This window comes from Strigops habroptila, chromosome 17, assembly GCF_004027225.2.
Source record: "Strigops habroptila isolate Jane chromosome 17, bStrHab1.2.pri, whole genome shotgun sequence".
Classification (NCBI taxonomy): Eukaryota; Metazoa; Chordata; class Aves; order Psittaciformes; family Psittacidae; genus Strigops; species Strigops habroptila.
Window position 1 is genome coordinate 4774833 of NC_044293.2, and position 13561 is coordinate 4788393.

The window sequence follows — 13561 nt, forward strand, 5'->3', positions numbered from 1 at the left end:
AACCCATCATTCATACCTGCTGCTCGCTGCCACCTCTCCAATATTAACCACGGCAGGAAGGGCAGGCGGCCGAGCGTGCCATGGGCTTCCTTCTCCCCATTTATCCCTCTGGGACCCCACTCCCGAGGGATCAGGACGCACCGGGGCAACGGATGCTCCTCTTCCTCCCTTGGACAATCATTCACACTCCTCCAGGGTGGCTGGTGCTGTTTATTAACTGCCTTTTGCGTCAGGAGAAGACCCCATGGAGCTAACGGAGGGTGCTGAGGACCTGGGCAGGATCTGGCCTGGGAGGTTTCCATGTGTGCCAGGATCAGGGAAGTGAAAAGCTGAAGCTGCAGCCGTGGATTTTAACTGGTTTCAGGGCAGGGCCTTGTGCCGGGGCAGCTGAGGACAAGCGTTGCCTTGGCAGGGCTCCAGGCACTCACTAACACCCTGGGCACCCCATTCCCACCACTCCAGAGGGGCTCCCAAAGGGATTTTGGCTGGCTTTGGGCTTAGCTCAAAGGAATGATGGTTGAGTAAAGCCATTGCTGCTCCTCAGCCTCACAATCGGCCTCTGGCTCGGCTCCATCCTAGTGGATCCCTTGGCGGAGGGGGGATTTCTCCTGCTGTGAAACCCATAGGAAGGGAGAGCAGCACCCCCACATCCCTTCAGCAAACCCCAAAGCAAGGCTGAGCTGAAACCAGGGCCCCGAAGGTGATGGGGCAGCGAGTGGGAAGGTTAAACCCGGCTTTTTCCAGCGGGAAAAACATCCTCCGGAGGGAATCCCGGCGCCCCTCGGAGGGGACCGGCCGCGGGACACGGGGTCTCCCCGCCCCAGTCCCGGGTTTCTCTGTTCCCATCTCGGAGCCGGGGCCCGAGGGGAAGCTGCGGCTCGGCCGGGGCTGGAGGCGAGGCCGGGGCGGGCCCGGGCCCGGGGCGGGGAGCGGCGGCCCCGCGGGGCGGTGAAAAGCGGCCGCGGGGGCAGCGGCCGCTCCGCTGCCGCCATGAGGGCAGCGCTGGCCCCCGGCATCCGCCTGCTCCGCGCCCTGCCCCGGGACAGCCGGTGAGCGCCGCGCGGGGACGGGACCGGGATGGGGACAGCCCTGGGTCCCCGGTTACTGCCCTGGGGACCGGGAGCGGGATCAGCCCTGGAGCGGGGGGCACGCTCCTGAGCCCAGCCCTGGAGCGGCACCCGAATAAGGACTGGAACAGGGATAGGGACCGGGGTGGGAATCAGCCCCGGACCCCGCGTCACTCTCTTGGGGAAAGGGACCGGTCCTGGGCAGGGGGTCGCTGGGAGAGGGACCGGCACCGGGATAACGACCGGCCCCGGAATAGGGACGAGCCCTGGATCCTCCATCACTCTCTTGGGGACAGGGACCGGTTCTGGACAGGGGATCACTCTCCTGGGGAGAGGCACCGGGATAGGGACCGGAACCGGGGCTGGAACCAGCCCTGGACCCCGGGACACTCTTCCTGGGGCCGGCACCGGGATGGACACAGACACCGGGACAGGGACCGGCTCTGGACCGGGGGACCGGCACCGCGATAGCGACTCAGCGGGATCGGAACCGGCCCTGGACCCCGGATCACTGTCCTGGGGACCGGGACCGGGAGACTGGCACCGGGATAAGGACCGGCACCTGGATGAGGACCGGTCCTGGGCCGGGGATCACCCTCCTGGCGACCGGGGCCGGTGCTGGACCGGGAGACTAGCACTGGGATAGGGACCGGAACCGGGACAGGGGCTGGAACCGGGGCAGAGACCGGCCCTAAGCTCTTTTGTGAAGTGAAACTGCAGAGGAGCAGGATGGGCTAAAACCGCAGAGAAAAGGCTTTTGGTTGGTTTTGTTCTAAACTTGGAGCAATCCCGTGACTTCTGGGTGCTGCAGCTGCCCCCGACCTCCTGCATCCTCTGCTCTACCCCCAATGCAGGACGAGGCCCCTTGGAGATGCTCATCCTGCTCCAGAGTGTGTTAGATCCTATCTGGGATTCTCCAGGCTTCATCCACCACCTTTGCTGGGAGCAGCAGCCCCATCCCCAAGCCCAGACCCCATTTTCCCTCTGATTTCCCTCATTTTCCTGCATTTAATTCAAGCAAAAGGGATAAATATGCAATTTGGGGGAGGAACTGGAGCAGGAATTGCTTAGGTCATCCCCCTTCCCCCCTGTTCTTTCCATCTCTCTTTAATTTACACCAGGAATGATGATGAATCAGCCACAATCCTGTGCCCCATTTCCACCCGTGACGCTGGGGAGTCACTTGCTCACCCCATGGATTACTGGGGTGCATCCTTGGCTGTTTTGGGGGGCTGAGCCGGTTCAGCTCACCAATCTGGCACCATTTGGTGCTAAAAGGGGTGTTTTGGAGGGGGAAACAAGCAGAAACGACCCCGGTTTTCCCCTTTCCCATGAGTTTCTAACACCCCACAGGTTAAATAGTGCCAGTCCTAAATTCCTGGGCACATCCTGAGTGGATTCAACCCAGCACAGTGGTGCCTCTCATCCTTCTACCTGCTTCTTTTCTCCAAAAAGGAGGAGAAGAACATGGAAAACACCAAGGCTGGAAATGCCCAAGTCATCCTCTTTGCCAGTGGGGTGGTGACAGGCCACCCATCCCTGTCCCCATCCCTGTCCCCATCCCTGTGTCCCCATCCCTGACCTCTCTGCTCACTCTATCCCGCAGCTACCGTGGCCTGACGCTGGTGCTGACCTTCCTCTGCTACACCAGCTACCACCTCTCCCGAAAACCCATCAGCATCGTCAAGGTTGGCCCCAACCTCACCCCAACTGTAGGGAGAAGGGATGCGGGTGCCCCCAAGCATCCCAAGTCCCACTTTTTCTCTCCCCACAGAGCCAGCTGCACCCCAATTGCTCTGCTTTGGGCCCAAACCCCCACAACGACTCCAACAGCAGCACGTGGTGCAGTTGGGCACCCTTCGGTAAGGCTGAGCCCCCCAAGTCACCCCCAAATCTACCCCATGGCAGCCAGGACGGGGTCCCCCGTGCCCTAAGCTGGGTGGTGGCTGGAGGTTCTACCTCCTCCTTAGGCACCAGGGGGGTAATTAAGCAGCCAGTGGCAAAATCAGGGCTGGGAAGAGACCCGGCCATGCTCCAAGAATCCCCTGGGAGGAGTGTTTGGGAATGGGGATGTGGATGAGCCATGGGAAGGGAAAACTGGGACCACATTGATGTGGCCCTAATGTTTCTATTCCAGATGGGGACAACTACAAGGAGCTTTTTGGGGCGCTGGATAACGCCTTCCTGGTGGCCTATGCCATCGGGATGTTTATCAGGTACCCAGGTCCCTTTTCCCTTCACACACCAGTCTGCCGGGAAGCTGGTTTCCATCGGGATGGGGAAAGCAGCACCCAACAGGGTGCTGGGATCCGCTTGGGATTCAGGCACCAGCTCGGTGTGATGACACATCACCTGTGACAGGTCCTATCCATGCTCTTACCTGCCTCCACAGTGGGATTTTTGGGGAGCGCCTCCCCCTGCGCTACTACCTGTCGGGGGGGATGGTGCTGAGCGGGCTCTTCACTGCGCTCTTTGGCCTCGGCTACTTCTGGAACATCCACGTCCTCTGGTACTTCATCATCATGCAGGTACATCCATGCTGGACGACCTGGGTTTTACCACCACGGCCTCCTCCCGGCTTTTTCGTGGCTTTTTGGGTGTCGGGGTGCCCCAGTTTCCAATAGGGAATGCCGGGCATTTCCACTCCCATCCAACCTGGTCACCCATGGCGTGGGAGCCGAAACCACCGGGTGTGCCAGTTCCACCGAGCAGGGCGGGCGCTCGGTTTGGCAACACCAGCCGCTCCCGATGGAGCCACAGGAAGGATGCAAACGGCTCCGGGATTGCTCCAGCAGGAACAAACCCCCTAAACCAAGTGTTTCCTCGAAAGCTTTGGGTCGGGGGTGGCTGTTTTTGAGCCCAGAATGGGATCCATGGATCAGGTCGGGTGTCTGACAGTGCTGTGATGCTGCCTCTCTTTTCCCAGGTCTGCAATGGGCTGGTGCAGACGACGGGCTGGCCTTCTGTCGTGGCGTGTGTTGGGAATTGGTTTGGGAAGGGAAAGTGAGTGTTTCTCCAGCGTGTCCCACCCCAGTCCTGGTCCCTGTTGGCCTCAGCAGCCGTCCCGGTGATCCCGACCCCGGCTCTGTCCCCGCAGGAGAGGTTTGATCATGGGCATCTGGAACTCGCACACCTCCGTCGGGAACATCTTGGGGTCGCTCATCGCCGGTGTCTGGGTTTCCTCGGCCTGGGGCTTGTCCTTCATCGTGCCCGGCATCATCATCGCTGCCATGGGCATCATCTGCTTCTTCTTCCTCGTGGAGTGTGAGTGGTGTGATCCAGGGTGCAGCAGGGGACCAGTGTAACACCAAAACCAGCAGGACCACAGTGATTCACCTTCATAGAATCATAGTATAGAGTGGTTTGTGTTGGAAGGGACCTTAAAGCTCACCCAGCTCTAACCCCTGCCACGGGCAGGGACACCTTCCACTAGAGCAGGTTGCTCCAAGCCCCTGTGTCCAACCTGGCCTTGAACACTGCCAGGGATGGGGCAGCCACAGCTTCTCTGGGCACCCTGTGCCAGCGCCTCAGCACCCTTAACCACCACCTCACCACCACCTCGCCCATCTCCAAGTGTTTTTTGGCAACCCCAAATCCTTATTTCCAACTTGTGGCAAGCAGGGACGTGGACCTGACCACCACGGGGATGCTCAGCATCCTTTGGGATCATCCAGGCAGGCTCAGCCCCTGTGCTGGTCACTCCTTTCAGCCTTTCTATAAAACATTTGGGAAGCACTTTGGATTTTACCAGGTTTTTTGCTGCTGGGAGATGCAGCTCAGCCCTTGGGGGGTTCCCAGCTCCATGTTTCTCCCTGGGGCTGGTCCAGGCTCTCATGGGATCTCCTTTCTCCTTGCAGATCCAGAGGACGTCGGCTGCAGTCCACCTCTGCATCATGTGAGTTGAATTGATTCCCAACAGGCTTGTCCTGGGCTGGGTGGTCGCTCAGTTTATGTTGAATCATAACCAGAAATCAGGTCATAACCCCAGAAATTAGAGCCATGTTCAGTTATCACGGAGGATGCTCGATGCTGTTCCAGTGTGAGCATCCCTGGGTCACATCCTGGCAACGAATCTGATGTTTCAGCCCCTTCCAGCAGCGAGAGCCACATCTCCTGCTTCTGGCTTGCTTCTAGATGGCCTCTGACGAGGAGGATGCTGGAGGAGTGACCACCGATGGGAAGGATCCTGAAGCAGTCACCTCCAATGAGGGGCCACTGAGCACCTCAGGCCAGAGCAGCACAGATCGCCTCGACAGCCCCAAGGAGGCAGCTGAGGAGCCCGAAGCCATCAGCTTCCTCGGGGCGCTCCGGATACCCGTGAGTTGTGGGATACCCCTTAGATCCCGATGGGGATGGAGGAAAGAGCAAAGCCAGGGCAGGACATTAGGGGGAAGCCCGATTCTATCTGGAGGAGATTGGGAGGCTCTTCTGATGTCTTCTCCTCTCCTCCCAGGGCGTTGTGGAGTTCTCCCTTTGCCTGCTCTTTGCCAAGCTGGTGAGCTACACCTTCCTCTACTGGCTGCCCCTCTATATTGTGAACGTCGGTGAGTTTTGGGGGTGGTGAGGTGGGACCGAGCCCGGCAAATGGAGCATCTCCTCATCCCTCTCCTCTTCCTTGCAGCTCATTTCGGTGCCAAGAAAGCCGGGGACCTGTCAACCCTCTTTGACGTCGGGGGCATTTTAGGTTTGTCACGTACCCGGGTGGAAGGGGTGGATCAGGGATGATTTGGGGACAACCCTGGCCTCGACTGGAAGCCCCCTCCACAGGTAACACCATCCCTGGAGCACTGCAGTGAGGTTTATTCAGCATTCGTAGCACCCAGCAGGCACCAAACACCCCGTGCTTTTATTTTGCCATCCAGGTGCCCATCATAACACCTTCCCTTGGGTCTTGCTTGCTCAGACTCGACTTCTTCTTAGATAAAGAACACATTTAACAAGTGCAGAGGAGACCAGAGCTGGGTGCAGGTGTAGGGAAACCATCTGCAGGGAGAAAGACACAGGGATAAATCAAAGCTCTTCACTCTGATATTATTCTATGTAACCCTGGGGACATCAAGAAGCTGGGGGATGCAGGAGCATCCCGCTGCAGCATCCCGATGGATTTTGGGTGAAGCTTTGCTGCTGTGACTGACACATGTGTCTCCTCCTCGCAGGGGGGATCTTCGCCGGCCTCATCTCCGACTACACGGGCGGCAGAGCCACCACGTGCTGCGTGATGCTGATCCTCGCCGCTCCCGTGGTGCGTTGTCACGCGGGGTTAAAACCCAGTCACGAGGGTCTGCTCTGCTCTGGCTCCTTTGAGTCACGGCCTGTTCCTCTTGTGCTCCTCTTCCCAAGCCCGGGATAAGCTGGTCACGCGCTCGGCTGAGATAAGAGCTGGGATAGATTCACATGCCCAGATGTTCCACGGCTGGGGGCTGGGAGGGGATTGCAGAGCCCTTCACAGCCAAAACAACCCCTCTGGGGTTCTTTTTTCCCTCCACCCTGCCGTAACCCTGCTCTGGTTTAAAGACTTTGGGGGGTCTTTGGTCCAGCTTTTGCCTCTTTGCTTTGCATCCCAAAAGCCTCCATGCTGCCAGCTTAACGCTGGGATGTCCTTCCCAAGCACCTGCATGGAGTTCATTTGGCTTTGCTGCCACAAACCCAAGGCTAATTAGCTGTAATCCAAGCCTGGCTGGCTCTAGGTTCTGACCCTCTCCCCCCCGAAAAGCCAAGAGGCTGCATCCCATCAGCGTCCCCAGTAACTCACTGCCTGGCTTCAGCCCGCACGGACGTGCATGAGCCTCCTTGGGCCATAAATCGTGGCAGCACCTCAGTTTGTCAGCAGCCAGGAATTCCATCTGGCAGGCAGACTGCAGGACACGGAGCCAAGGGTGCGCTCAGCTCCCTAATCCTGGCTGGTGCTTTCCTTGTGGGGAGCTTGGGTCTGTAAAGCTTGGCACCAGTGATCATTCAGGTCCCCACCTTCTCTGTCCTATCCCGGGGTGCTGCTGCATGGAAAACAGCTGGAATAGCTGTAACTGCTTCATCTCATGGCTCTTTTCCAGCTGTTCCTGTACAACCACGTTGGCCAGAATGGCATTGGCACATCCATAGGTAAGGAGCTCCTCGGTGCATCCCACAAAGGGATGGGAGATGCTGTGGGATCACCTGCCTTCGTTTCTCCTCTTGACCTGGGCTCCCGGTCTGGGATCTGGGGAGCGTGGTGCTGGGTGGGAACACGGAGATGTGCAGGATGGATGCATGGGGCCCAGCGTCCTGCTGCTCCCTGCACTGACAGGCCTGATCTCCTCCCGTTCCTCGCAGCGATGCTGATTGTCTGCGGCGCGCTGGTTAACGGGCCCTACGCTCTCATCACCACCGCTGTGTCAGCAGACTTGGTAAGAGGCACATCCCAGACCCCCAAAAGCTGCTCCCGCTTTCCCAGAGGGATGTTTGCTGGGATTTCTGCATTTCAGCTTCGTTTGGCAAAGCTAAGCGCTGTCGCACCTTGCGTTCTGGTCCCCACATTCTCTGAAACACGGCTGTTTTCCTACTGCTCTTGCACCGTGGCCGTGTGACTCTGCTGCATCTCCCTCTACATCTCCCACTGTCACTGGGAAAACGTGCTGTGAAACCAGCTGGGATTGCTGCCCGCTGTTGGGGAGCCAGGTTTTGCCATGGTTTGGCTGCAGGCAGCGCCTGAGTTTGCTCTTCCCATCCATGGCTGGGTCTGATACATGGAGATCGCTGCCTGGGGTGTGAACAACCTCACACTAGGATTCGCTGGCTGCAGACCCTGAAGCTGCTCTTTCTCCTGATGTTTTACTTCTCCAACCCAACAGGGAACCCATGAGTCTCTCAAAGGCAACGCCAAAGCCCTTTCTACTGTCACAGCCATCATTGATGGCACAGGATCCATAGGTGTGTATGGCTGGGGGTGCTGCGCACCAATTTTCCCCTCACTGCTGTGGTGCTGAGGGGGCCCTGGTCCCTTCTCCCATGCACAGGACATCTAACGTGGCTCGTGTGCCCTCGCAGGTGCTGCACTAGGGCCACTGCTCGCAGGGCTCATCTCCCCCACGGGCTGGAATAACGTGTTCTACATGTTGATAGCAGCGGATGTCTTGGCTTGCCTGGTAGGTCCCTCCTCGGTGGGAATCACTTTGCTACCCTGGGTGTTCAAGAGCTCCCTTTTAGCCACCACGCTTGTTGGTGGAGGGCAGGGATGGTCCTTGAGAGACAGCCAGGCACAGGGCAAACTGCATTAGAGAGTGGTTCAGAGCAGCCTGAGGAGAAGGACTTGGGGTGTTGGGTGATGAGAAGCTCCCTGTGACCCGGCTTCAGTGTGGGCTTGAGCCCAGAACCCCCCGTGTGCTGGGCTGCACCCCCAGAGCATGAGCAGCAGGTTGAGGAGGGGATTCTCCTCCCCCTGCAGTCCTGATCCAGCTCTGGGGCAACAGCACCAGAGGGATGTGGAGCTGCTGGAGCGAGGCCAGAGGAGGCCCCGGAGCTGCTGCGAGGGCTGGAGCAGCTCTGCTCTGGAGCCAGGCTGAGAGAGCTGGGCTGGGGCAGCCTGGAGAAGAGAAGGCTCCTGAAGGGGACACCTTAGAGCAGCTCCAGTGCCTAAAGGGGCTCCAGGAAACCTGGAGAGGGGCTTTGGACAAGGGATGGAGGGACAGGCCAAGGGGAATGGCTTTAACCTGCCAGAGGGGAGATTGAGACGAGCTCTGAGGCAGAAGCTCTTCCCTGTGAGGGTGCTGAGGCGCTGGCACAGACTTTTCCCAGAGAAGCTGTGGCTGCCCCATCCCTGGCAGTGTTCAAGGCCAGGTTGGACACAGGGGCTTGGAGCAACCTGCTCTAGTGGAAGGTGTCCCTGCCCATGGCAGGGGTTGGAGCTGGATGAGCTTTAATGTCCCTTCCAACACAAACCAGTCTGGGATTCTATGACTCCAAACCTTTGCCTCTGTTCACTCAGCTTTTCCCAACAACCTCCTCCACGCAGGGTTCCAGTTCATGAGATCTTCCCTAGGAAGAGCCTTAAAATTTCTCTCCCAGTGATGGAAACCCTCACACCCCCCCAGTGACCTGACCCTCCACCTTTCCTCTTGCAGCTCCTCGCTCGTGTGGTGGTCAAAGAGGTCCGCGGGTGGTGTGGCTACATGGCGAGGAAGAGAGGGTATGTACGTGCCACCCCAGGGTGGCCTCTGCTCCTGCAATCCCAAAACAGGGCATCGGTGCCGCTCCGGAAAGACATTTGTCATCCCTTGCTGTCCCTGCTGCACCTTCACGTGGGCACTGCGAGGTCGCCTGCCCATGTTGGGCACAGAGAGACATTTTCACCTTGATCCAGGGCAGCACCCGGGGCATTTTAGCCACCTCCTGGTGCTAAACACACCGTCCTTGTGTCTTTGTAGCTCTAGTGTGCAGCTGACAGAGTCAGTGCTGGATGGGAAGTAGCTCGGTGTGAGTATTTCTGCTCCAGCCCCGAGGATTAAATGCAAACTCAAGCCTGATTCACCCTGCTTTCGAGTTCTGCTTGGCAGGCTCAGCCTCAAACAGCCACTCTGCTGATAATCGAAGGGCTGAGGTCAGGATTTGGGAATCAAATGGTGATGGCCAGGGAAGAGAGCGTGGATGGGTGGGTGGGCAGCGTGTCCTTGTCTCCTGACAAGATGTTAGCCACGGTGCCTGATTGATTGGCATTGATTAACACACTTGAAACAGCCTTGCCCACCCAAGCTAATGAGCTTGATTACACACAGCCTGGGCTCGCTAATCAAACCCGTGGCCAAATCACTGCAACGAGGGTATAAATACCTCCAAATCAGCACCAACCTGTCTCTGATTGCCACTGGAGCACCGAGCACTTCCAGTCCTGGCTGTGGGGCACCAGACCCCACACTCCCCACGAACCTTTGGTCCTTTATGTCTTGTGTTTGCAGGTGAAAGACCATTAGTGTGGGCCTTGCGCTGCGGTAAGTGCGGCCCAAATCTCCTGCTCAGGGCTGTTGGCTCCGCTCTCTTGTGCCAGGGCTGGCTGGGGCAAGGACTGTCCTGGCTGCACCAAAATCAGGGTGTTTTGAGCTGTGGGAAGCAGCCGGCTTGGTTGTGGAATACTGCAACACCCTCAAGGGCTTTGGGTTGTCTCTGGAGCAGCTTGTGGAGAGGAGGCGCAAACGCTGGGAGATGTTTTGTGGGAGCTTTGGCCAGAGGTGGAACGGTGGCTGCGTCTTCTCCTTGAGCCTGTTTCTCCTCCGGGCTTGCAGCGCAGATGGGCTGGGGTTTACTTTGCATCCCTCCAGCAGCACGGTCCCAATGCCTGTGGGGGGCTCCCCCCAGGCTCAGCCCCTCGCTTCTCTCCATGCAGGTTTAAGGAGTTCTGATGGATCCCTGTGAACCGCCCGGAGGGAGCAGAGAGGCTGGAGCACGCCGGGAGCGTGTTCCTCTCGGCAGAGGCGAGGCATAGCCCCATGGGCTTGCTTCGGAGCGAGGAGCAGTCCCTGGACCTCGGCACATCAGGTTTTTGGGGCTGAATCTTCACTTTTGGCCATTTTATTAATAAAAACGTGCAAAATCTGTGTTGCCGTGTCCCGGCGGGGCTCGGCCGGGTCTGTGGCAGCTTGGGGGTGGTGGTTGTGCCCCTCTTCTTGCTATTCTCTCGTTTGGAAGCCTGCCTCATCCCTGTGCTTGGTATTTCAGGATATTGGATCAGGAGGCTGGCTCCAAAGCATTTAAGGCACTGCCTTGACTCAAAGTGCTGCTTATTCTACGTAGAGAACATCCCCAAGCTTTTCACTGAACCCAAATTCAGCTGGTTTTATTCCTTGTCTCATCCTACCACAAAAACCAAAACCTAAACCACCAAAACAGGGTTTTTTCCCTGATTATGATGCTTCCTAATACCATTTAGCCCCAAAAGAAGAACCTGTAGCCATGCCTCATCCCCATGCTTTGGCAAACAGACTGGCCACCCTCTGTCCAGGATGAGTGGCTGATGGGCTTCATTAGATGCCTCCTCATTAGGAGGAGCCCCAGGACGTTAAACTGGAGCTGTTGGCCTTGTGCACCAAGAGGGCAAGATGGGGACAAGAGACCCCCATTGTCACTCGATAAGGGCTGGAGCCAGCTGTGTGCTCATGGGGGGGCCCCCAGCTTTGGGGCGTGAGGAGTTGGGGTGTTCACAAGCCATGAGGTGGATTCCTCAGCCTGGTCACCACCAAGGGAACGTGCCAGGCTGCAGGTGTCCACGCAGGGGAGAGCAGCCTGGTATAAATCTGAACTCTAATTGACTTCACCTCCTTGGGTCTTAAAACATCTGGGCCTGATGTGATTTTTATTAAGTGCTGATTTCACCAGCAAAGGGGACAGGCTGCTTGGAGAGTGGCAGCCACACGTTCGAGGTGGCTGGATGGTGATACCAGGCCTTTGGTCCCCTCCACGCTGACCAGAGATGCTCCGTGGGGCTGGTTGCCTGCAGGTCCCTGTGGAGAAAGCAGGAAAAACAGCCAGGGCAGGCAGAGAAAACCAAAATCTCAATGACCCTCTTTTCCCAGGAAAATAACGCCCCTCCCAAAACAAACCCTGATGGAGCCATAGGGAGAGGTGTCACGACAGGGTCTGTCCTCAGCAGATGATCCCGTGGAGCCACACGGCATCCCGAGGCCTCTGATGGCACAAGGACCAAGGAACAGCAGAGATGCCACACACAGGGCTGAGAACGGCTGGTTCAGTGCATGTGTGGCTGAGCTTTCACTTTGCTTAGTTACCTTCATCTCATGGAGGAGGACGGGGGTGCTTGAAATGTATTTTGAAGCAACAAATCCCACCAGCCCTGATGTACACAGCAAAACCCAAGTTGGTTTGGGTTTGTTTTCCCTTTCTTCCTTTTTTCCCCCCCCACCTTCTGCCTGTTCTTGCAGTTTTTCCGGGACAAATTTAGGCCTGGGCCGCATCCTGCTCGTGTTTGGAAAGTGTGAGCAGCCCTTGGCTGGGAGCGAGGAGAAAGGGCAGACAGCCCACAGCGGCTTTCAACGTCCAAACTGGACCAAATGCCAAAGAAAACCCCAGATCTCACCGAGATTTGAGAGGCCGAGGGGTGGGCAGGAAGGCAGAGGGGGGATCCTGCGGGTTTGCTCCAGCCAAAGGGCTGTTTAATCCCAGCCAAGCTCCTTTGGGAGCTGTCTGCAAGACTCACCTCATCTCATTCCTCTGCTGGAGAAGGGGCCGCTGCTTCCCCCCCCGCTGCCACGAGCCTCTTGACACAGCATCGTGTGTGTGAACCAGGAGAGCACCATCACGCTGCTGCCCCATGGATGGGAACAAGAATCACACCTAAAATGGGCTCATTATGAGCCTGTTTGGTAAAAACAGAGCCTGGGCGACACCACGGCCCCCAGCCCTGGGAAGGGGCTGCACATATCTTGAAGGAATGCTGTTGTTCCACCGGGATGCTGTGAAGGTGAAGAGGTGGCTGGAGCACATAATGACCTACGCAAGGAGCAGCCGGCTAATGCTGAAGGGCTTTTTAATTAGCAGCCAAAGGCAAAGCGGGATTCAGCAGCGGGAAGCTGAAGTCAGCAAAGTCAAGGTGGAAACAAGAGGCCAGCTTTTACCAGAGAGGGTAATTAAGTGCCGGCAGAGCACAGCGTGAGGAATTGCCGTCATTCAAGGATTCAATTCCTTAAATCAAGGAGTTTCCCCTGCAGATCCTTGTGCTCCCTCCATCCCTCTCTGGCACCAGCCAGCAGCAGCCCTCGGGTCCCTGGGTACCAGCATCCTGGTGTGGGAGCATCCCGGCTCGCGTCTAAGGAGCCAGGCAGGGAATTTAGGGGGGAAAAGGGCTGTTTTCCCACCTGAGCTGGCTCGGCTGCCCTCCTCCCAGTGCGCAGTGTCTTGGGCAAACATCCCTTTTGGCATCCCTTTCTCCCACTGGGATTTAGCACGGTTTTTCACCTGCATGGGGCTGGCACAATGGGACACTCGGAGCTCCCTCTGCAAAGGGAAAGCTGGGATCATTTGCTCATAGTTTTGGGAGAAAGCTGGGGGGGAGCAAGGCTCCTTGGCTATAACACCTCCTGAGCTCCCAGTGAGGAGGAGGTTGGGATTTAAGCCAAACCCACCCTCCTGCTGCATATTAACTGGAAAAAACAAGGATCAGGATGCTAGACCGAGGTGAGAGGTTATCCTGCAGGAGCGGAGGGCTTGGGTGAGGGGATGGCAGCAAAAACTCACCATTTGTGGCTGGCTGGAAAACAGCTCCGGCTCATACCAATTCCTTGACGTGGTCTTTCCTTTCCCAAAAATAAACAGGAACTGTCTGGAAAGCCCCTGCGCCGGGAGAAGCAGAAGTGCCCAGAATAAATAAATACAGGGAGAGAGCCCGGGTTGAGTTCATCCAGCCGGCTGGTCCCTGCTGCCAGGGGTGGCAAAGGATGAGGACGGAGCTTGGAATGTCTTTGGAGGGATAAAGGGGAGAGCACATGGGGCTCTTTCCCTAATAAATGGGATTT

At 57.5% G+C, this 13561-nt stretch overlaps 1 protein-coding gene across 3 annotated transcripts; it reads left to right on the forward strand.

Annotated features, from left to right (window-relative positions):
• Positions 1-968: 968 nt before the first annotated feature.
• Positions 969-10667, forward strand: SLC37A2 (solute carrier family 37 member 2). 3 transcript variants are annotated; one of them, XM_030505479.1, is made up of 20 exons: positions 969-1049; positions 2674-2755; positions 2842-2929; positions 3205-3283; positions 3460-3595; positions 3994-4070; positions 4165-4331; positions 4925-4962; positions 5202-5384; positions 5521-5611; positions 5689-5751; positions 6224-6309; positions 7118-7166; positions 7377-7450; positions 7895-7973; positions 8091-8188; positions 9164-9228; positions 9467-9513; positions 9995-10027; positions 10420-10667. In XM_030505479.1, the coding sequence occupies exons 1-18, from the start codon at positions 991-993 to the stop codon at positions 9507-9509; spliced, it is 1557 nt and encodes a 518-aa protein (XP_030361339.1). In that variant the 5' UTR covers positions 969-990; the 3' UTR covers positions 9510-9513; positions 9995-10027; positions 10420-10667. The 3 variants fall into 3 exon arrangements, with proteins under 3 accessions (XP_030361339.1, XP_030361338.1, XP_030361340.1); XM_030505478.1 differs by lacking the exon at positions 9995-10027 and having other exon boundaries at positions 9467-9515; XM_030505480.1 differs by lacking the exons at positions 9467-9513; positions 9995-10027.
• Positions 10668-13561: the final 2894 nt, after the last annotated feature.